The sequence below is a fragment of the Rhinopithecus bieti genome, unplaced genomic scaffold (genome assembly GCF_001698545.2).
Source record: "Rhinopithecus bieti isolate Rb0 unplaced genomic scaffold, ASM169854v2 scaffold_10589, whole genome shotgun sequence".
Lineage (NCBI taxonomy): Eukaryota > Metazoa > Chordata > Mammalia > Primates > Cercopithecidae > Rhinopithecus > Rhinopithecus bieti.
The window spans coordinates 1,375,748-1,399,480 of NW_016807065.1; the positions used below are offsets into that span (position 1 = coordinate 1,375,748).

Below are 23,733 nucleotides of genomic sequence, written 5' to 3' on the forward strand. Positions count from 1 at the left end.
AAAAAAAAAAAAAAAAAAAAAAGAAGGCATCCCCTAAATGGGGTTCTGAGAGGCAAAGCATGACCATGGAGAATTGACAAAATAGCTCCCCTTTCATCACCTCCACCACCAACCCAAGCACAGTGCTCATCATCATGACCCCTTGAGGTGGGCACCCCATATCACTTATATGAGGTACCTTTAGGTAGGAACCGGGATGTAGGGAGACATCCTGGACTTTCATTACTCTTATTTTAGCAAAGAGGGAAACTGAGGCACAGAGCGGAGAAGGGACTTGCTCATGCCCATGCTAAGTTATTGGCTAGTCTGGGTCTTGATGTTCTTTATTATTATAATTACTATCATCATCATCATCCTCATTGTCTGTGTACATTTATGGGGTACAAGTGCAATTTTGTTACATGTATAGATTGCATAGTAGTGAAGTCAGGGCTTTCAGAGTATCCGCCACTCCAATAACATACATTGTATCCATTAAGTCGTTTCTCATCACCCACCCCTCTCCTACCCCCTCACCCTTCCAAGCCTCCTTTATCTGTCATTCCCCTCTCTGAGTTCTTGTCCACACATTGTTTAGCTCCCACTTATGAGTGAGAACATGTGATATTGTCTGTGTCTGACTTGTTTCACTTAAGGTAACTTCAGTTTCATCCATGTAGCTGCAAAAGACATGGATTCATTCTTTTTTTCTAACTTTTAAGTTCAGGCATACAGGTGCAGGTTTTCTATATAGTTAAACTCGTGTCACAGGGGTTTGTTGTACAGATTATTTCATCACCCAAGTATTAAGCCTAGTACCCATTAGTTATTTTTTCTGATCCTCTCCCTCCTCCCACCCTCCACCCTCAGGTAGGCCCCAGTATGTATTGTTCCCCTCTATGTGTCCATGTGTTCTCATCATTTAGCTCCCACTTATAAGTGATTTTCTGTTCCTGCATTAGTTTGCTAAGGATAATGATCTCCAGCTCCATCTATGTTCCTGCAAAGGAAAGGATCTCATTCTTTTTTATAGCTGCATAGTATTCCATGGTGTATATGCACCACATTTGCTTTATCCAGTCCATCATTGATGGGCATTTAAGTAGATTCCACGTCTTTGCTATTGTGGATAGTACTGCAATGAACATGTGTCTTTATGACAGAAAAATGTATATTCCTTTGGGCATATACCCAGTGATGGGATTGCTGGGTTGAATGGTAGTTCTGTTTTTAGCTCTCTGAGGAATCGCCCTGCTGCTTTCCACAGTGGATGAACTAATTTACACCCCCACCAACAGTGTAAAAGAACTCCTTTTTCTCTGCAACCTCACCATCATGGTTTTATTTCTCTTTATGGCTGAATAGTGTTCTATTGTGCATATATACCACATTTTCTGTATCGATTCATCTGTTGATGGACACATAGGTTAATTCCACATCTTTGCTATCGTGAATAGTGCTGTGATAAACACACAGGTGCAGGTTGGGTCTTGATGATCTGAGTTGACACACAGTCCCTTCAACTTGGCTGTTCCTGGGAGCTGTTCCCCCTTGTAAACTGCACAGCTTCTATGCTTCACTTTGTTCCTTCATTTAGCTTTACCGAGCAGCTACTATTAACCAGGCCTTGTGCCTGGCCCCAGGGACAGAGATAGGTTACATGTGCATCCTGTCCTAATGTAATCTCCAGAGGGGCAGAGACTGTTTTTTTCTACCCTTTATTCCCCAAATGTAAAGGGAGGCTTGCACATAGTAAACCCTTAATAAACATTCACTGGGTGGAGGAATAGATTGGAGGAGGCCTGGAAGGGGAGGCGGGGGGCGTGGATGGACAGGAGGATAGACTTGTGAACACAAAGGTAATGACAGCCTCTCACTGGAGGCATGCTAGAGACATGAGTAGGGAAGGGTCAGTGCTGATTGAAATATCAGGAAATTCTTTCTAGTGGTGAACACATTTAAGTCAAATATTAGATGATACATAAATGTATCCATCATCTCTAGATACACAAAGGGAAAGGCATTCAGGCAGGGGCCCCATATGGACAAAGGCATGGAGTATCTGGGACGGTTCCACCATCTCCTCTTATGTGTGACCTCTTTGTTTCTAGGTTACAACGAACCTGGTCCAGATGAGCCTCCTACAAGTACGTGTCTTTGAGTCCAGTGCCCATTTCAATCTCCATGGGTCTTGGTTCAAGCTTTTCTCCTCATTCATAAAGGAAGCTTGCCCCAAGTTCGGGCTGGTCCCCTGAGGTGGTGAGGGGCAACGTCTCAGTGGGAGGAAGAATGCTGAGTCCTTGGCCTGTTTTTAGACCTGCAGCCATAGTCTTAGCTTTGTGAATTTTCCACGCCCCTCTGGGTTGGAAGAAGAAGTTTGAACAAGCATCCTACAGGGACTTGAAGAAGCATCCTACGGGGATAGAGGTTGAGGTCAGATGATGACCTTGTTAGTCCATACCTCTTGATAACAAAATCTCCTCCAAGTGCCCCAGCAGGGGCTTCATGGTCAAGCTGCAAACTCTGCTGGCTACTCAAGTGAATTTGGCTCAATTTGCCCATTGCCTCATCCAGTGATCCACTCATCTATCTTTCCAGCCATCCATTTTTCTATCCTTCCAGTCATCTCTCAGACACCATCCTTCCTTCCATCCATCCATCCATTCACCCATCCATCCATCCACCCCATTTTCCTGACCATTTACCTCCTCATCCTTCTTCCATCTGTCCTTTTATCCATCTATTCATCCATCACCCATCGTCCTGCCCATTCACCTGCTTGTCCCTCCTTTCTTCTGTCCTTCTATACATCTATCTATCCATCCATCCATCCTTCCACTCATCCACCACCCACCCATCCTGTCCATTCACTTGCTAGCCCTTCCTTCCTTCTGTCCTTCCATCCACCCATCCACCCATCTTCCTGCCCATTCACCTGCTTGTCCTTCCTTCTATCTGTTATTTTATCCTTCTCTGCTTCCATCCACCATCCATCCACCCTTCTCCCTAGTCACCTATTTGTCCTTCTTTCTGTCCTTCCAACCACCTATCCATCTTTCCATTCATCCTCCTCTTATTCACCTGTTTCCTTCTTTCTGTCTTTCCATCCATCCATCTATCCAGCCAGCCATCTCTCCACCCATTCTCCTCCCCACTCAATTTTCCTTCCTTCCATCTGTCCTTTTATCCATCCATCCATCCACCCATCCGTCCATCCATCCATCATCCATCCATCTATCCGTCTCCCCATTCACCTGTTTGTCCTTCTTTCTGTCCTTCCAACCATCCATCCATCTCTCCATCCATCCTCCTGCCTATTCATCTGCTTGTCTCTCCTTCCATCTGTCCTTTTATCCATCCATCCATCCACCCATCCATCCATCCATCCATCATCCATCCATCTATCCGTCTCCCCATTCACCTGTTTGTCCTTCTTTCTGTCCTTCCAACCATCCATCCATCTCTCCATCCATCCTCCTGCCTATTCATCTGCTTGTCTCTCCTTCCATCTGTCCTTTTATCCATCCATCCATCCACCCATCCATCCATCCATCCATCATCCATCCATCTATCCGTCTCCCCATTCACCTGTTTGTCCTTCTTTCTGTCCTTCCAACCATCCATCCATCTCTCCATCCATCCTCCTGCCTATTCATCTGCTTGTCTCTCCTTCCATCTGTCCCTTTATCCATCCATCCATCCACCCATCCATCCATCCACCCATCCATCCATCCATCCATCTGCCCATCCACCCACTCATCCTCTTGCCCATTCACCTCCTTGTCCTTCCTTCCACCTGTCCTTTTATCCAACCATCCATCCATCTTCCATCCATTCATCCTTCTCCCCATTCACCTGTTTGTCCTTCTCTCTATCCTTCTAACCATCCATCCATCCTCGTATTCATTCACCTGTTTCCTTCTTTCCGTCCTTTCATCCATCCGTCTATCCACCCAGCCATCTCTGCACCCACCCTTCTCCTCACTCACCCAATTGTCCTTCCTTCCTTCTGTCCTTCAATTACTTCATCCATCTACCCATTCACTTATTCATCCATCCATCCATCTATCCATTCATATGTCTACCCATCCTCCTGCCCAATTAACCTGTTTGTTCTTCCTTTCCTTCCTTCTTTCATCTCTCCAACTTCTCTTCCTCGTTCTTATCTATCTTGCCTTCTCTTTTGACCCTCCAGTTGTACATTGCACCTTCTGCCCATTCATTGATCCCTTCCATTTTCCTGCCTACCCATCCACCTATCTTCTTTGTTTAACCTTTCTCTTGTTCACCCCCACCCCCACTCTCTTGGGTTAATTTCACTCACAGTCTTGTTCACTCCTCCACTCACACAGTCACTCTTTCCCTCAGTCTCATTTATGGCCCACCTGTGAATGGTTGTCCTGGCTTGGACTACTGATGAAGCCCAGGGGAGCTTCTCCCACTAGGTGATGGGCTTTGTTCCTCTCTGATGGACTGTTCCTTCCACAGCTCCCAAGCCAGCCACCATATTCCTGCCTCCTCTGTCAGAAGCCACAACAGGTATCTGGGGTCCATTTTTCCTCCTCAAAGATTAGACTGGCAGTTCAATCAGACACCTGCCCTCGTGGAGCCCCCAATTTTATGAAATAAATAGACCATCATAATGTCAGATGTTTTGGGGTGAGACACCTGGCATAATTGGGAAGGAGGAGGGCTTTCTGGAGAAAGTTTCACCTGAACTGAGTCTTTAAGGATGAGTAAGAGTGATTCAGGCAAATAGGGCATAAGTAGTATAACTGAAAGAGGGGAGTCCATGAACAAAGCCTCGGTGGCCAGAAACAGCATAGAGTATAGGGAGAAGTGAGAGGAATTTGGTTTGCATGAAACATAAAGCTCAACCCAGAGTGGATGGACAAGTGAGACTGAAAGGTCAGCAAGAGCCAGATTGGGAAGGACCTTGAATGCCAAGTCAAGAAATTTGAACTTCATACTGAAGGCCATAGGGAGCTGTGGATGGTACTAGAGCAGGGGCAGCCGTAGTGAGATCGTCATTTCAGAAAGATTCTTCTCGTGTTCAGTATAGAGAATATCCTTTAGATAGGGCATCCAGTGAGTCTGCCAGGGTGCTGATCAGGATAAGAGAAAATAAGACCTTAACTGGGATAGGGGAGGAGTTAGAGGATATATGTGATGAATATGCAGCAAAGGGAATTGGTGTTACTTGGAGGGGAGAAGATACATAGCTTCTGACTTGGATGGCCACACTGGTTAATAATGAGTGCAGTCTGATCTAGTCTCAGACCAGCCCTCAGTTGCAGACATCTCTCCTCCCCACCTCCTGCAGCCGTGGGGTACCACCTGAAGACCCTCACACTCAACTTCACCATCTCCAATCTCCAGTATTCACCAGACATGGGCAATGGCTCAGCTGCATTCAACTCCACCGAGAGGGTCCTGAAGCACCTGGTGAGACCCTGGTCCCAGCAGCTCCCAGTGGGATAAATCCTACCCCTAACCTCTGTTCCTCAGCTTACCCTCTTCCTCCTTCCTCTCCAGCTCAGACCCTTGTTCCAGAAGAGCAGCCTGGGCCCCTTCTACTTGGGTTGCCGACTGATCTCCCTCAGGTGAGACCACTTCCTGGCCATTGGCCAGTAATGACCACCCCTTTCTCAGCCCTCCCCTGCTCCTCCCTCCTCTGCTCTCTACCTGCAGAGGTCTCAGGACCTCTCTAGAGTCCTCAAATGCCTCTCTCCCCAGGCCTGAGAAGAATGGAGCAGCCACTGGCGTGGACACCACCTGCACCTACCACACTGACCCTATGGGCCCTGGGCTGGACATACAGCAGCTTTACTGGGAGCTGAGTCAGCTGACCCATGGTGTCACCCAACTGGGCTTCTATGTCCTGGACAGGGATAGCCTCTTCATCAACGGTGAGTGTCAGGCTGAACTTGGATTTACAGTGACTTTGGGGGGGGTGGTGGGTTGTTTTGTTTTTGAGATGGAGTCTCACTCTGTCACCCAGGCTGGGGTACAATGGTGCAATCTCGGCTCTGCAACCTCTGCCTCCCACGTTCAAGCAATTCTCCTGCCTCAGCCTCCCAAGTAGCTGGGATTACAGGTGCATGCCACCATGCCCAACTAATTTTTGTATTTTTAGTAGAGACAGGGTTTCACCATGTTGCCCAGACTGGTCTCAAACCCCTGACTTCAGGTGATCCACCTGCCTTGGCCTCCCAAAGTGCTGGGATTACGGGCATGAGTCACCGTGCCTAGCCTACCATGACTATTATTTGTCCCTGCTGTATTCCCTCTCCTCTCTTAAAAAAAAACAGCCCAAGGCCCGGCTGGGGGCCACCCTTCCCCAAACCACCAAGGGGAGAATCTTTCCTATTATTTTGAGTAAATAGCATGAAATTCTTTGACCAAATTAATGTCATAAATTGCCTCTTTCTCCTTCACTTTTGTTTCCAGCTTGGTTGCGGTATAACTATCAAATACAATTATATGTATTTAAGATGTATAATGTGGTGATTTAATATATGTGTAGCTTATGAAATGATTAGCATGATCAAATTAGTTAACACTGCTATTATGTCACATAGTTACTGTGCATTTTGGTGAGTCTGTGTGAAAGAGAGAGAGAGAGAACACTTAAAATCTATTCTCACAGAAAATTTCAGGTTTACAATACAGTATTATTAACTATAATCACCAAGCTTTATACTCAATCTCCAGAACTTACTCATCTTATAACTAAAAGTTTGTATTCTGTGACCAACATCTCCCCATTTTCTCTATTACCACCCCCATGCCCCAGCCCCTGATAACCACCATGCCACTCTCTGCTTCTATAAGTTTGACTTCTTCGGATCCCACGTATAAGTGAGGTCATGCAGTATTTGTCTTTCCCTGTCTGGTTTATTTCACTTAGCATAATTCCCGCCCCCCTTCCCAGTTTCATCCATAATGAATTTCAGTTCAGAACCCAAGTGGCTGAGCCATGGCATCCTTTGGGACAGGATAGCAGGGGCTTCTATATGAGGATCCTCTGTGTCAGCGGTTATTACCAGGGGACACTTCTGCACTTCCGCCCCGCCCCCCACAACCGGGAGACTCTAGGCAATATACGGAAACATTTTTGGGTATCACAACTCAGACAGAGAAGGAGGGTGCAACTGGCATCTAGTGGTTCAGTAGCCCATTTTCCAGTGCACAGGAGACGCCCACCCCAGGGAATGATCCAGCCCCAGAAGCCAATGATTTCAAGGGTGAGAAATCCTGTTGTACATGGTCCCAAAGTTCCCAGGTGGGCACAAGGCTGACATTTATCACACTTTACTGTAATTACTTATTAAATTTTCTGATTCCCCCTTACCTTGTGAGCTCAACAAAATTACAGTCTTTTACGAGTGCCACCGTACCCTCGGTTCTCAGTATATCAGCACATCGTAGTATGGAAAGAATCATTGCATGAGTGAGCAAATGAAAGAGTAGAGTCTCAGCTATAACTCACATTCATTCATTCAGCAAACATATATGGGTGGCTGTTCTGCCCTAAGCCTTGTGCTGGGTCTGGAGATGGAAGACACATTTTTCTGTCTCTGAAAAACTCATACTTAAGTGAACAACAAATTAAGGGTACAATAAAGACCCCACTGCTGTTATTAACAGGATACTAAGGGAGCTGAAAGGAGGAGTAAATCAAGGAGGGCTTCCTGGAGGAGGGTGTTATGTACCCGGCCCTGTGCCGGGACACAGTAATGAATAAGACAGACATGGGCCCCTACTGTGCTGGAGCTCCCTCTCACTGGGCTCTTGAAGGGTGAGCTTCAAGCGTTTTGCAGGAAATGAAAAGGATGCATTCCTAGAAGCGGGAACTGCATAGCACATGCAGGAAAGCTCAGCTCAGGAGAATCTGTGTAAAAGTCCAGTTTTCCCTCTCTTTGGGACAACTTTCCGTCTAAGAGCTCCTGCAATGCCCAGCGTGTGGACCTGCAATTGACTGATTCTGACGGTAGGCAGGGGACCCTTGGGCCATTCTGGCTCTGCATTTTGTGGTCAGCATTTCCCCACTATATGTTGTCTTTTCTTCTTCTCTGTGGCTCCAGGCTATGCACCCCAGAATTTATCAGTCTGGGGCAAGTACCAGATCAATTTCCATATTGTCAACTGGAACTTCAGTAATCCAGACCCCACGTCCTCAGAGTACATCACCCTGCTGAGGGACATCCAGGACAAGGTAGGGCATCTCTCACCCCTCCCGTCTTCCCTGCCCTGTGTGCTTCTCTGCCTCTTCTGCCTGATTTGTCTATTAAGTGATCATTTCAAATGCTTCACTTCACTACGTATTCTGGGTTCTCTCTGTTTCCAAAAGTGCTTTCTTGACTACCGTTCCCATTTCCCAGATGGGCAAACTGAGGCTCAGAAAGGGGCGTGGTGTACCTAGGGTCACACAGTGCTTTAGGAGCAGAGTTCGGATTTGAACTCTGGTCCCCTTTGCTCCAAGTACTGTGTTTTTTTCCCCTGGCATCAGCGGCCCCTCCACCCCCAAGAGATCTCCATCTCACCCACTCTTCCTACCTATCCTTCTAGGTCACCACACTCTACAAAGGCAGCCAACTACACGACATGTTCCGCTACTGCCTGGTCACCAACTTGACGTAAGTTCTGAAGGTCACAAGCAGTGGCCAAGCTTGTGGCTGTGCCTCTGAGCACCCTTGAACTAGACATCCCCAATGGGGTACCCATTCTCTCCTATATCCCTGTTAGCTAATCCTACCATCTCCTCCCATAAATCCTCAAGGTAGGGAGTGAGGACTAACCTCATGGAGCCACCAACTCCCCACATCCACCTTCTTCTTTTTTTTCTGGACACTTGGGAAAAGATAATGTTTTGATGTAGAACTCAAAATATTAGCCCGATAATAATATTTAACATCAACCAGGCTCCTCTCATTTAATTCTGACAACAGTCTCTATGAGTTGAGTGCAAAGATCATCCCTGTTGTGCAGATGGGAAAATTGAGGGTCAGAAAAGTGAGCTTCCCAAGAACTGTCAAAGTTGGGATTTGAACCCAGGTCTCTGATGACTGGAGAAAGGAATGAAGATATCTATACTTGGGAAGAGGAGGATTACAGGACACAGTGCTGACTTTGCATATTTCTAAACTTCAAGGATTTTGTATTCAGTTGGGAATATGGAGATGGTTAATGGGAACAAAAAACTAGAAAGAATGAATAAGACCTAGTATTTGCTAGCACAACAGGGTGACTATAGTCAAAATAATTTGATTGTACATTTTAAACATTTTAAATATATAACTAAGGTGTATGCTTGGATTGTTTGTAACACAAAGGATATATGCTTGAGGGGATGGATACCCCATTTACTCTGATGATTATTATGTATTACATGCTTGTATCAAAACATCTTATGTACCCCATAAATATAAGAACAACTACTATGCACCCACAAACATTACAAACAAATAAAATCAAAAGTAGGCTGGGCACAGTGGCTCATGCCTGTAATTCTAGCACTTTGGGAGGCCAGGGCAGGCGGATCTCTTGAGCCCAGAAGTTCAAGACCAGCCTGGGAGACCTAGTCTCTACAAAAAAATACAAAAATTAGCCAGGCATGATGGCACACACCTTTAGTCCCAGCCACTTGGGAAGCTGAGGTGGGAGGATCACCTGACCCTAGGAGGCTGCACTCCAGCCTGGGTAACAGAGTGAGACCCTATCCCAAAAAAATAAAACAAAAATAAAAAGTTGAAATCAAGAGGGGAAAAGTGGGAGAAATTGGGATAATTTTCACAATACCTTCCACCAGAGTGATGATGAAGAATGCATAAGTCACTTCTTAGGGGTCTTGATCTATAAAACATGTCGATTATTGTTTCTGTTATTGCTTCCAGATGTAATTCCTGGAAGTCTTCCTTTTTTTTTTTTTTTTTTTTTTTGAGATGGAGTCTTGCTCTGTTGCTCAGGCTGGAGTGCAGTGGTGCGAACTCGGCTCACTGCAACTGCCTCCTGGGTTCAAGCAATTCTCCTGCCTCAGCTCCTCCATGTAGCAGGGACTACAGGCAGGTGCCACCACTCCCAGTGAAGTTTTGTATTTTTATTAGAGACGGGGTTTTGCCATGTTGGTCAGGCTGGTCTCAAACTCCTGACCTCAGGTGATTTGCCCGCCTCGGCCTCCCAAAGTGCTGGGATTATACGCGTGAGCCACTGCATCCAGCCGAAGGCCTCCCATTTTGATCAGGACCCTTGTCTAGACTGGGGGTGTGGGCAGCTAGGCACCCCACCACCACCTTGCCTCTAGATCTTTGGCTCTTTAAAGACAGCAACCCATGACCCTGCTGATGCTGAGTACTGGCTGAATTCCTGTGGTCTCTGTCCCTAGGATGGACTGCATGTTGGTCACTGTCAAGGCATTGTTCTCCTCCGATTTGGACCCCAGCCTGGTGGAGCAAGTATTTCTAGATAAGACCCTGAATGCCTCATCCCATTGGCTGGGCTCCACCTACCAGCTGGTGGACATCCATGTGACAGGTACAAGCTGGGGTGGCTGGTTTCATAACTGAAAGAGATGGGGTTGTGAGGAAAGATGGGGCTTCTCGGTACCAGCGGAATTGGTGGAGGCTCTAGAGAGAGAAAGGGAGGCTTTCTGGAGACCCATGGAGATGATCTCTGGCAGGAGATTATCCAACGAGGCAAGAGCAGAACACTCAGCCATTGCACCTAAAAGAATAGCTATTTTTACATATAAAAAAATTGTGTTGAATGAATGAATCAATGAATCATTTATTTTGAATCAATTTATTGATTCATTCATTTAATTAATGAATAAGTGATTTATTAAATAATTGATTATGTAATTGATTAATTGATTTCATTGACTAATTGATTAATTGAGTATTGATTTAACTGATCAATTAAAATGGTTAATTAAATGAATGAATCAATCAATGAATAAGTCATTCATTCATTCAATAAACAATGGAAGTAAACACATACTGATGATAAAGTGTGATCATTGCTATGATAAGGGAATTTCAGAAGCCTGTGGGAGCCTCAAGGAGGAACACACAACCTTGTCTTGGAAAGTTTTGTGTAGGAAGGGGTGAAGAAGCTGAGATCTGACAGAGAATGGGACCTAGCCAGGGTAAATAGATGAAGAATTGTGCTCCATGCATCTATAACCTAGAAGATAGAAAGAATATGGCATTTGCCCGGGCATGGTGGCTCACACCTGTAATCCTAGCACTTTCAGAGGCCAAGGCAGGTGGATCACCCGAGGTCAGGAGTTCGAGACCAGCCTGACCAGTATGATGAAACTCCATCTCTACTAAAAATACAAAAATTAGCCAGACATGGTGGTGTGTGCCTGAAATCCCAGCTACTTGGGAGGCTGAGACAGGAGAATCGCTTGAACCCAGGAGGCAGAGGTTGCAGTGAGCCGAGATCGCGCCTTTGCACTCCAGGCAACAAGAGCGAAACTGCATCTCAAAAAAAAAAAAAAGGAATATGGCATTTTGGGGGAAGTTGAGGAAGATTGATGTAGCTGGAGCACCCACTTTGATATTGGAGAGGTGACAGTTGAAGCCAAAGATGTGGGCAGGGACATTATTGGGTACTGGAAAGGCTTGGGGAGGAACATAACACACTCATGAGTTCTGCTTTAGAAAGAAAGTGAAATGAATTCTGCTTATCCTCTGGGCGCTGTGTGCAGAATGGAGGGTGGAGGGAGAGAAGAGCAGAGTCAGGAAGACCCTTTATGAACAAAGATCATTAGTTAGAAGACTCTGGGTTGCTCAGCACCTACGCCTGCTGACTACACCCCCAGAGAAACCCAGTCTTTTTCCCCCCACATTGAAGGGAATCCTTACAATGCTTGGTAGAAAGAGAGTTGGACAGGTAGATGGGTGGATGGATGCAAGTTGGACAGATGGATGGAGGAAGATCCTCCATCCAATATAGAGCTGTCACCTAAAACCCTCTATCCCACCTTTAAAATCCTAGCTCAGCCAGGCACGGTGGCTCACACCTGTAATCCCAGCACTTTGGGAGGCCAATGCGGGTGGATCCCCTGAGGTCGGGAGTTCGAGACCAGCCTGACCAACATGGAGAAACCATGTCTCTACTAAAAATACAAAAAAAAAAAAAAAAAAAAAAAAAAAAAAAAAAAAAAAAAAAAAATTAGCCAGGCGTGGTGGTGCATGCCTGTAATCCCAGCTACTCAGGAGGCTGAGGCAGGAGAATGGCTTGAACCCAGGAGATGGAGGTTGCGGTGAGCCAAAATCATACCATTGCACTCCAGCCTGGGCAAAGAGAGTTAAACTGTCTCAAAAAAACAAAACAAAACAAACGACCTCGCCTCCAGAAAAAAAAAAAAGAATAAAACCTAGCTCAGCTCCCAATGCCAGAAATAAGTTAAGCTAGCTGGAATAATCTCTTTCTTAAAACTCTGCCTTGAGAGTGAATTTTTACATCCTTTTTTTTAAATTCTAGAAATGGAGCCACCAGTTTATCAACCAACAAAACCAACAAGCAGTTCCAGCACCCAGCACTTCTACCTGAATTTCACCATCACCAACCTACCATATTCCCAGGACATGTCCCAGCCAAGCACCACCAATTACCAGAGGAACAAAAGGAATATTGAGGACGCGGTGAGAAGGGGGTGGTGTGTCCACTCTATTGCATGCAGAAATCGACTTATGCATTCTGGGTAGCCACAGGGTGACCTTTTATAACAATCCACAAAGACAGGTTCTTATTCCCATTTAAGACGCAAGCACAGAGAGGTTCAGTAGCTGACCCAAGGTCACACAGCTAAGTCATACCCTAGAAGAGCATGTCCTTTGATATACATACCTGGGCAAGTGGTTGTCATGACAAGAAACAAAATAGATGGAGAAGTGTGCTCAGTGGCTACAAATTCTCTGATGCTACCGGGACCAGGATTCTGACCTAAGAAACATCGCCCTGTCTTTCAGCTCAACCAACTCTTCCGAAATAGCAACATCAAGAGCTATTTTTCTGACTGTCAAGTTTCAACATTCAGGTGAGTTCTAACTCAGGACCTAATGACTCTAGGAACTTCTGCTGTCCTTTAAATAGAAGTGTTCCCAAACCATAGCTTTGATGGAAGAGAACCCTAGAAATAAGAGAGGTGTTAACTAAAACCAGCTTTTCCTAAAGCTGGAACCCAACTGGCTTCAACACTCAAAAGCACTGGTGTAAATCTCAGCAGACATAAAGGTACCTGAGTAAAGGTGCTGAGGCCATGGACTCTAGAGTGTAGAATCGACTACATTAAGACATCGGCTACTGAAATCAGGACCCATGGAAGATGGGGGAAGGAGGGGACTAAAACCAGATTACTTAGATTCCAGCAGCCTGTGCCTTTTTTTTTTTTTTTTTTCGAGACGGAGTCTTGCTCTGTCGCCCAGGCTGGAGTGCAGTGGCCGGATCTCAGCTCACTGCAAGCTCCGCCTCCCGGGTTTACGCCATTCTCCTGCCTCAGCCTCCCAAGTAGCTGGGACTACAGGCACCTGCCACCTCGCCCGCCTAGTTTTTTGTATTTTTTAGTAGAGACGGAGTTTCACCGTGTTAGCCAGGATGGTCTCGATCTCCTGACCTTGTGATCCACCCGTCTCGGCCTCCCAAAGTGCTGGGATTACAGGCTTGAGCCACCACACCCGGCCCTAACTGTGCTTTTCAATGACAGGTATCAATTCCAATGGGGGAATACAACGATTTTTTTTTTTTTTACAACTGCCCTGGGAACAGACTTTCCTCACTAAACAAATTCTGAGTCAGAACAAATAAAGAGAAGCCCTGAGAATAGGGCTTTTTCAAGGAGCTGCCAAGCAGATCAAATAGTGACAAGGTTCTGCAGATTGATGTCTGCAGCACTCTCAAGATATTTTGACTGCTAGGTGGCTGGTTTTCACAGCTATCATGATTGTGAGGCTACTGGTTTTCAAAATTACCGAGGATCTTGCTGGATGCAGTGGCTCGCAACTGTAATCCCAGCACTTTGGGAGGCCAAGGTGGGCGGACCGCTTGAGCTCAGGAGTTTGAGACCAGCCTGGGCAATATGGTGAAAATCCATCTCTACAAAAAATAACAAAAATCAGCTGAGCATAGTGGTGTGCGCTGTAGTCCCAGTTACTTAGGAGGCTGAAGTGGGAGGATGGCTTGAGCCCAGGGGGCAGAGGTTGCAGTGAGCTGAGATTGTGCCATGCACTCCAGCCTGGGCAACAGAGCCAGAGCCTGTCTCAATAATAACAATAATAATAATAATAATAATAATAATAATAATAATAAAATACTGAGGGTCTTGAAAGAGCACTGTGGAAATAATGCAAGTTAAAATGCCACAAAGCTTGCTCTTTTTACTGAGATTTAACACCTTCCTTAACTAAACACCCCTTGAATTTTTGCAAGCCTTTGGTTCACTTCTAGACTTCTGGAAAAATTGATTCGGACTATTTTGGCCATTTTTCTCATTGATTTTATGGGTATTCAGAAGTCGTTACTCCAACATTCCAATGTTACCCCAACGTTAAAATAATTATTTTAAAATTAAAATTATTTATTTTATTTATTTATTTGATACACAGTCTCCCTCTATTGCCCAGGCTGGAGTGCAGTGGCACAATCTCAGCTCACTGCAAACTCCACTTCCCAGGTTCAAGCAATTCTCCTCCCTCAGCCTCCCAAGTAGCTGGGATTATGGGCATGTGCCACCACACCAGGCTAATTTTTGTGTTTTTAGTAGAGATGGGGTTTCACTGTGTTAGCCTGGCTGGTCTCAAACTCCTGATCTTGAGTGATCCACCCGCCTTGGCCTCCCAAAGTGCTGGGATAACAGGCATGAGTCATCATGCCCGGCCTCTCTGTGGCTGTTTTTAAATGAATTAAGTAGAATAAAAGTAGAAATTCAGTTCTTCTCCCACACTAGCTGCATTTTAAGTGTTTAATAACAACATGAAGCTACTAATGGCTGCATTGTGTAGTGCAGATGTAGAATTTGTTTGTTCGTTTTTTGTTTTGTTTTTGAGATGAAGTCTTGCTCTGTCACCAGGTTGGAGGGCAGGGGCACGGTCTCGGTTCACTGCAAACTCTACTCCCTGGTTCAAGCGATTCTCCTGCCTCAGCCTCCCGAGTAGCTGGGATTACAGGCGCACGCCCCAACACCCAGCTAATATTTGTATGGATGGTCTCAATCTCCTGACCTCGTGATCCGCCTGCCTGAGCCTCCCAAAGTTTTGGGATTATAGGCGTGAGCCACTGTGCCTGGCCGACATGGAATGTTTACATCATTGCAGAAAGTTCTTACAGGAAGACTCTAGAAGGAGAAAGCCTAGAATCATGATAAAATTGCAGATATCTTTCCTTATCCCTTGTCCTCTTCCAGGTCTGTCCCCAACAGCCACCACACGGGGGTGGATTCCCTGTGTAACTTCTCGCCACTGGCTCGGAGAGTAGACAGAGTTGCCATCTATGAGGAATTCCTGCGGATGACCCGGAATGGGAGCCAGCTGCAGAACTTCACCCTGGACAGGAGCAGTGTCCTTGTGGATGGTAAAGCTCCCTGGGTCATTGGGGCTGGGGTAGAAACTCCCACTTCCTCACCTGGGTCCCTCCCTGGGAATCTGAAAGCTTGGGGATGATTCATCATCGACCTTTCTCAGACTGGGAGAAAGTGGCTTAGTTCTCCTAGGCGTTACCCATCATTGAAGGAAAGAAAAGGATGCCCGAGGGATACGGGAGGCATTTACCCTCTTCTGGCCAGCTCTGTGACCTCAGGCTAGTCACATCTCCTCTCTGGACTTCTTATCTCTGTACTTAGCAAGTCACTTGGTTTTTGGTTCCCTTCTTGCCTGCCCTAGATGGTATTGCTCCTCCACCCCCAGGCAGCTGCAGTGTTAAACAATTACCCTGATTAGTTGTTGTTGTTGTGTTGTTTATTTGTTTGTTTGCTTTTGAGAGAGGGTCTCACTCTGTCACCTAGGCTGGAGTGCAGTGACATGATCTCAGCTCACTGCAGCCTCAACCCCTGGGCTCAAGCAATCCACCCATCTCAGCCTCCCAGATAGCTGGGACTATAGCCATGTGCCACCATCCCCGGATAATTTTTGTATTTTTTCTAGAGATGGGGTTTGGCGATGTTGCCCAGGCTGGTCTTGAACTCCTGTGCTCAAGCATGTCACCTGCTTCAGCCTCCCAAAGTGCTGGGATTACAGGCAGGCATGCACCACTGCACCTGGCTCTGGTTTTTTTGTGTTGGTTTTTTTCTTTTAGAGGCAGGGTCTTGCTCTGTTACCCAGAATGAAGTGCAGTGGTGCAATCACAGCTCACTGCAGTCTTGAACTCCCGGGCTCCAACGAGCCTCCCACCTCAGCCTCCGGAGTAGCTGGGACTACAGGCACGTGTCACCACGCCTTGCTAATTTCTAAATTTTGTGTAGAGAGAGGGTCTCACTATGTTGCCCAGACTGGTCTCTAACTCCTGGTCACAAATGATCCTGTTGCCTCAGCAGGTCAATTAGGGCTTCCAGTTTCAAGTTGTATGTGATTCATCCTCAACATATGTGGAAGGATGGACTTATTTTCCAACTCCATAGATGGCTTCAAGGTGGCTCAACTTTGCATATCCAAATTTACCCATTCAAAGAAGTTATATACATTGTACCATGTATCAGGAATGTAACAGAGAGTAACTGTCTGCTTTTTCACCACTATATTCCAAGAACCCCATATTCTGCCTGGCACATAATAAACACTCAACTCATATTTACAAAAGAAATAACTAGATTTCATATGAGGTTCTTTTCAAGTCAAATGTGAACAACGTATTAGATAGGACCTTCCAGTGCCTGTGTGCCCTGTCCTTGGTTCTGATTTATTGTTGTGCAAGAGAGCACTGTTGATTCTTCAGAATCAACAAGCCTTTCACGTGCCTTTTCTTGTTTTACCAATTTGCTTTTAAAATTAAAATTGTCGTCAGCTCACAGGCTTTCTAAAAACAGGCCATGGACCGGGCGCAGTGGCTCAGGCCTGTAATCCCAGCACTTTGGGAGGCCGAGGTGGGTGGATCATGAGGTCAGAAGATCGAGACCATCCTGTCTAACACAGTGAAACCCCATCTCTACTAAAAAAATACAAAACATTAGCCGGGCGAGGTGGCGGATGCCTGTAGTCCCAGCTACTCAGGAGGCTGAGGCAGGAGAATGGCGTGAGCCTGGGAAGCAGAGCTTGCAGTGAGCTGAGATCGTGCCACTGCACTCCAGCCTGGGCAACAGAGCAAGACTCCGTCTCAAAAAAAAAAAAAAAAAAAAAAGGCCATGGAACCAGCAAGGCTGTAGTTTGCCAAACCTTGCCTTGAATCAGCCCATCCAATAGAACTTTCTGTAATGATAGAAAATGTTTCTATCTGTGTTATTCAGCACAGAGCCATGTGCAATTACTAAGTGCTTGAAGTGTGGTTAATGTAACTGAGACACTGAAGTTTTAATTTTATTTAATTTTAATTTAAAAGCCACTTGTGGCTGTTCCATATTGCACACTACTTTTTTAAATTATTATTTGTATATATTTAAGGGATACAAGTGCAATTTTGTTGCATGGATCTATTGCCAAGTGGGGGAAGTCTGGGCTTTTAGGGTATCCGTTACCTGAATAATGTACATTGTACCCATTGAGTAATTTATCATCATCTACTCTTCTCCACTCCCCAACCCTTCCAAGTCTCCACTAGCTATTATTCCACTCTTTATGTCCATGCCTATGCATTATTTAGCATTGACATGTCTATGCATTATTTAGTCAAATACATGCACTATTTGACTTCCTGTATCTGAGTTGTTTGACCTTCACTTCCTTCCATGTTGCTGCAAAAGACATGATTTCATTCTTTTTTATGCCTGAGTGGTATTGCATTGTGTGTGTGTGTGTGTGTGTGTGTGTGTGTGTGTGTGTGTGTGTGTAGAGAGAGAGATCACATTTTCCTTATACACTCCTCCATTGATGGACACTTAGGTTGATTCCATATCTTTGCTATGGTGAATAGTTCTGCGATGGACACACAGGTGCAGGTGTCTTTTTGACACAATTATTTATTTTCCTTTGTGTAGATACCCAGTTGTGGGATTCCTGGGTCAAATGGTAGTTCCATTTTTAGTTCTTTGAGAAATCTCCATATGTTTTTCATAAAGATTGTACTAAATTACATTCCCACCAACAGTGTGCAAGAGTTCGCTTTTCTGGCATCCTTTCCAACATCTGTTATTTTTTGTCTTTTTAGTAGTAGCCATTCTGACTGGTGTAAGGCAGTATCTCATCGTGGTTTTAACCTACATTTCTCTGGTTATTAGTGATGTCGAGCATTTTTTCATATGCTTGTTAGTCACTGGTATGTATTCCACATCTTTAAGAAGTTGACTATAGGCTGGGCGTGGTGGCTCGCACCTGTAATCCCAGCACTTTGGGAGGCCAAGGCAGGCAGATCATGAGGTCAGGAGTTCAAAACCAGCCTGGCCAACACGGTGAAACCCTGTCTCTACTAAAAATACAAAAAATTAGCCAAGCATGGTGGTGCGTGCCTGTAATCCCAGCTACTTGGGAGGCTGAGGCAGGAGAATCGCTTGAACCCAGGAGGCGGAGGTTGCAGTGAGATGAGATCACATCATTGTGCTCCAGCCTGGGCGACAGAGCAAGACTCCATCTTGAGAAAAAAAAAAAGAAGTTGGCCATAACAGAAATATGCAAGGCATGGACATAAAGAGTGGAATAATAGCTGGTGGAGACTTGGAAGGGTTGGGGAGTGGAGAGGAGTGGATGATGAGAAATTACTCAATGGGTACAATGTACATTATTCAGAGTTGTAGAAGTAGAGGAATCAGTAACCCTTCTCCCCATGCCTGATGGTGGCTTTACATCCCTATCTTCATGGAGTTTGTGCTGTAGTGAGGAATAACAAGAACAGGCAGTTGTCAATTATAAATTATTTGATGTGAGCCTATTCACACATGGGTGTGGTCATCAGGGAAGGCTTCCTGGAGGAAATGACATTGAAGGTGAATTCTAAAAGATGACGATAAAACCACCAAGTGAAGGAGAGCTTAAATGTGTTTTAGGCAGAAGAAAAGCTTTTGGGTAAGAATTTTAAAACCTAGAGAGATCCCATGAGTTTCCAACTGCGATGATCCATTCTCTCCACCACCACCATTGGGCCCAGCCCAATTTAGGTCCACCATGCCCAGAGGCATGAATTTAACTTACGACACTCTTGTGGTGGGATAATGGCTTTGGACTTATGTAGCCACGTGTCCTCATTTTTTTAGAGATACAAATTGAAATATTTGGGGTGACATGTCATGATGTCCACTCAACTCTAAAACTTCAGCCAAAACATTTACTTTCACTGAAATGTTAATAAATCATAAATTGGATGTATATGTTTTAGTTGGAGGAAATATAAATCACTAAATCTAGGTGATGAATATTTATTGTAGTCTTCTCTCTGCTTTTTTGTATGCTTGTAAAGTTGTATTTAAAAGAATAAGACACACTCGGCCGGGCGCGGTGGCTCACACCTGTAATCCCAGCACTTTGGGAGGCCGAGGTAGGTGGATCACGAGATCAGGAGTTTGAGACCAGCCTGTCTAACATGGTAAAACCCCATGGTAAAAAACAGCACTACTAAAAAAAAAAAAAAAATACAAAAATTAGCCGGGTGTTTTGGCAGGCGCCTGTAATCCCAGCTACTTGGGAGGTTGAGGCAGGAGAATTGCTTGAACCCGGGAAGTGGAGGTTGCAGTGAGCCAAGAGCATGCCACTGCAATCTAGCCTGAGCAACACAGCAAGACTCCATCTCCAAAAAAAAAAAAAAATAAGACATACTCACATGCATCCTCCATTTCTTTCATTTCTAGGGTATTCTCCCAACAGAAATGAGCCCTTAACTGGGAATTCTGGTAAGTCTCAAAGAAGCCCCAGCCCAGGGTAGGGAGGGGGTAACCTGATGGTGCTTTGCCTTGTCCAAGAGCACCAGGCACACAGAGTCTTGGATGAGGATCAAAGTTGACCAACCCATGGCAAAGGCTATTGAGGCACAGGGAAGGGATAGCAGGAGTCCTGGCTTGCTGGGGCCCGCTTTTGGGGCATCGGAGGCTTGAGGTGTTGAGCCACTAAGCTCTCCTCCCCAGGCCCATCCTCAGGCCACATAGGGTCCAAGAAGGAGCCCTAGGACACGGCAGGAGGTGGCTCACCCCAGCCCTTGTCTCCCCAGACCTTCCCTTCTGGGCCATCATCCTCATCTGCTTGGCAGTACTCCTGGGACTCATCACATGCCTGATCTCCGGCTTCCTGGTGAGCAAGGAAGGGTTGCTTGTCTTCTTACTATTGGGTTGTAAGAGTTCTTAGTGTATTACAAAACCATACTATACTATACACAAGTCCTTTGCTGGATATATGTTTTGCAAACATTTTCTCCCAGTTGACGGAGTGGCTTTCCTGTTTTCTTTCTATAATTTTATTTTGAATTAATTGACAAGTAATGAATGCATAGATTTAGGGGATACGATGTGATGCTTTGGTATATGTACAATTATGCAATGACTCAATCAAGCTAATTAATATGTCCCTCACCTCTCATAGTTATTATTTCTTTGTGGTGTGAACGTTGGCAACCTATACTCTTAGCAATTTTGAAATCTACATTACTATTAACTATAGTTACTATGTTGTGCACATCTCAAAAACTTCACAACCTGTATGCTGATTACAAGATATTGAGTGAAAAAGTGATTGCAAAGAGTGTAAACAAAAGAATATAAGAGAAAAATGTAACAACATTCGTCATTAGGGAAATATACAGGGAAGGCACAACAGGAGGCCACTTTGCACAAGAATGGATAAAATTGAAAAGATTGACTATAACCAGTGTTGGTGAAAATGTGACAGAACTGGAACTCTCATAAAGCTCTAGTGGAAAATAGCTTGGCCATTTCTTTGAAAATTACACACACCTACCATAAGACCCTACCATCCCACTCCTAGTAATTTATTTAAGAGAAATAAAAACATATATCTATATGAAGACTTGTACAGAAATAAATGTTCATAACAGCTTTGTTTGTAATAGCCAAACTCTGAAAACAACCCTAACATTCATTAACAAATATATCCGAACAATGGAATATTATTCAGCAATGAAAAGGAATTATTAATACATTAATAAAGTATACGGCAACATGTATAAATTGCAAAATAATTATGCCTAGTGAAAGAAACCAGACAAAGAAAAGAGTACATGCCATATGATTCCCTTTATAGACAAATTCTAGAAAATACAAACTAATTGCCGGGCTCGGTGGCTCACGCCTGTAATCCCAGCAATTTGGGAGGCCGAGGTGGGCAGATCACCTGAGGTCGAGAGTTCAAGACCAGCCTGACCAACATGGAGAGAGACCCCCATCTCTACTAAAAATACAAAATTAGCCGGGCTTGGTGGCACATGCCTGTAACCCCAGCTACTCGGAAGGCTGAGGCAGGAGAATCGCTTGAACCCAGGAGGCAGAGGTTGTGGTGAGCCGAGATTGCACCATTGCACTCCAGCCTGGGCAACAAAAGCGAAAGTTCGTAGGAAGGAAAGGGGAGGGGAGGGGAGGAGAGGAGAGGAGAGGAAATACAAACTAATCTGTAAGGACAGGAATCAGATTAGTGGTTGCCTGGGAATGAAAATTGTTTGCAGTGGCAGGGAAAAGGAACTGTAAAAGAGCAGGAGGAAAGTTGTGTGTGTGTGTGTGTATGTGTGTGTGTGTGTGTTTTCTTTTTTCTTGAGACAGAGTCTCACTCTGTCACCCAGGCTGGAGCACAATGGCATGATTTTGGCTCATTGCAACCTCTGCCTCTCAGGTTCAAGTGTTTTTCCTTCCTCAGCCTCGCAAGTAGCTGGGATTACAGACACACACCACCACACCCAGCTAATTTTTGTATTTTTAGTAGAGACAGGGTTTTACCATGTAGGCCAGGCTGGTCTCGAGCTCCTGACCTCTGGTGATCCACCCGCCTTGGCTTCCCAAAGTGCTGGGATTACAGGTGTGAGCCACCATGCCTGGCCAGGAGGAAAGTTTTAGGGATGACGGATGGACGTTCCTTATGTTGATTGTGGTGATAGTTCNTTGCACCATTGCACTCCAGCCTGGGCAACAAAAGCGAAAGTTCGTAGGAAGGAAAGGGGAGGGGAGGGGAGGCGAGGGGAGGGGAGGAGAGGAGAGGAGAGGAAATACAAACTAATCTGTAAGGACAGGAATCAGATTAGTGGTTGCCTGGGAATGAAAATTGTTTGCAGTGGCAGGGAAAAGGAACTGTAAAAGAGCAGGAGGAAAGTTGTGTGTGTGTGTGTGTATGTGTGTGTGTGTGTGTTTTCTTTTTTCTTGAGACAGAGTCTCACTCTGTCACCCAGGCTGGAGCACAATGGCATGATTTTGGCTCATTGCAACCTCTGCCTCTCAGGTTCAAGTGTTTTCCTTCCTCAGCCTCGCAAGTAGCTGGGATTACAGACACACACCACCACACCCAGCTAATTTTGTATTTTAGTAGAGACAGGGTTTTACCATGTAGGCCAGGCTGGTCTCGAGCTCCTGACCTCTGGTGATCCACCCGCCTTGGCTTCCCAAAGTGCTGGGATTACAGGTGTGAGCCACCATGCCTGGCCAGGAGGAAAGTTTTAGGGATGACGGATGGACGTTCCTTATGTTGATTGTGGTGATAGTTCAATAAGTTATGATCAGAACTTATTTAAAACATTCACTTTAAATCTGTGCAGTTTATTTTATGTCAGTTATGCCTCAGTTAAGCCAGACAGGTGTAGAGGAGGAAGGGAGGCAGAGAGAGGGAGAGGCTGAGATCAGGACCAAAAGCCAGAGAGAAAGAGACTGAGAATGAGATGAGAGAGAAATGATATTTAGACAGAAGATAGGAGATAGATGATTGATAGTTGATAGATGATTGGTGGATAGCTGATAGGTAGATGACAAATAGATGATTGTTGATAGATAATTGATAGATAAATTGATAGGTAACAGGTATTTGATAGCTATTGGTAAGTCGATGATAAATAGATGATTGATGGATGACAAGTGATTGATAGATGATTGATAGGTTATAAATAGCAGATGATCGACAGGTGAGAGATAAGTGATAGTTATTGATTGGTAGATAGATAATTGATTCACAGATAGATAAATATGGATAGCTAGATGATAGATAAATAAATCATTGGTAGATATGTGATATATTGATAAAGAAATTCGGGGCAAGGGGAGAGAGAAATGAAGAGGATATCAGAGGGGGAAAAATTTTTTTAAACTGAGAGTGAAACAAGGGGAGAGAAGAAAAGAAAGTGGTGAAAAGAGGAAAATAACTGAGGGAGAAATTAAATGAAACAATGAAGGGAGACAGAGGAAGCATCAGGCCTCTGGCTTTGGCCATATTCTCACCCCTGTGGCCTCCCCTCCCTGGACGGCTGACCAGTTCATTCTCACGCCTCCTCCTCACCCTCATAGGCGACCACTCGCCGGCGGAAGAAGGAAAGAGAATACAGCTTCCGGCAACAGTGCCCAGGCTACTACCAGTCACACCTAGACCTGGAGGATCTGCAATGACTGGAACTTGCCGGTGCTCGGGGTCCCTTTTCCCCAGCCAGGGTCCAAAGAAGCTTGGCTGGGGCAGAAATAAACCATATTGGTCGGACACA

The 23,733-nt window shown here is 45.2% G+C and overlaps 1 protein-coding gene across 1 annotated transcript in view; it reads left to right on the forward strand.

Annotated features, from left to right (window-relative positions):
* Window positions 1-23,733, forward strand: part of MUC16 (mucin 16, cell surface associated) — a 138,395-nt gene extending 114,662 nt beyond the window's left edge. The window contains 14 exon segments of the mRNA XM_017880037.1: window positions 2,091-2,126; window positions 4,468-4,518; window positions 5,303-5,424; window positions 5,515-5,582; window positions 5,716-5,888; window positions 8,067-8,197; window positions 8,551-8,618; window positions 10,364-10,512; window positions 12,472-12,632; window positions 12,960-13,027; window positions 15,389-15,555; window positions 19,907-19,948; window positions 20,263-20,342; window positions 23,543-23,733. Coding sequence (XP_017735526.1) covers window positions 2,091-2,126; window positions 4,468-4,518; window positions 5,303-5,424; window positions 5,515-5,582; window positions 5,716-5,888; window positions 8,067-8,197; window positions 8,551-8,618; window positions 10,364-10,512; window positions 12,472-12,632; window positions 12,960-13,027; window positions 15,389-15,555; window positions 19,907-19,948; window positions 20,263-20,342; window positions 23,543-23,641 — 1,415 coding nt within the window. The 3' untranslated portion in view covers window positions 23,642-23,733.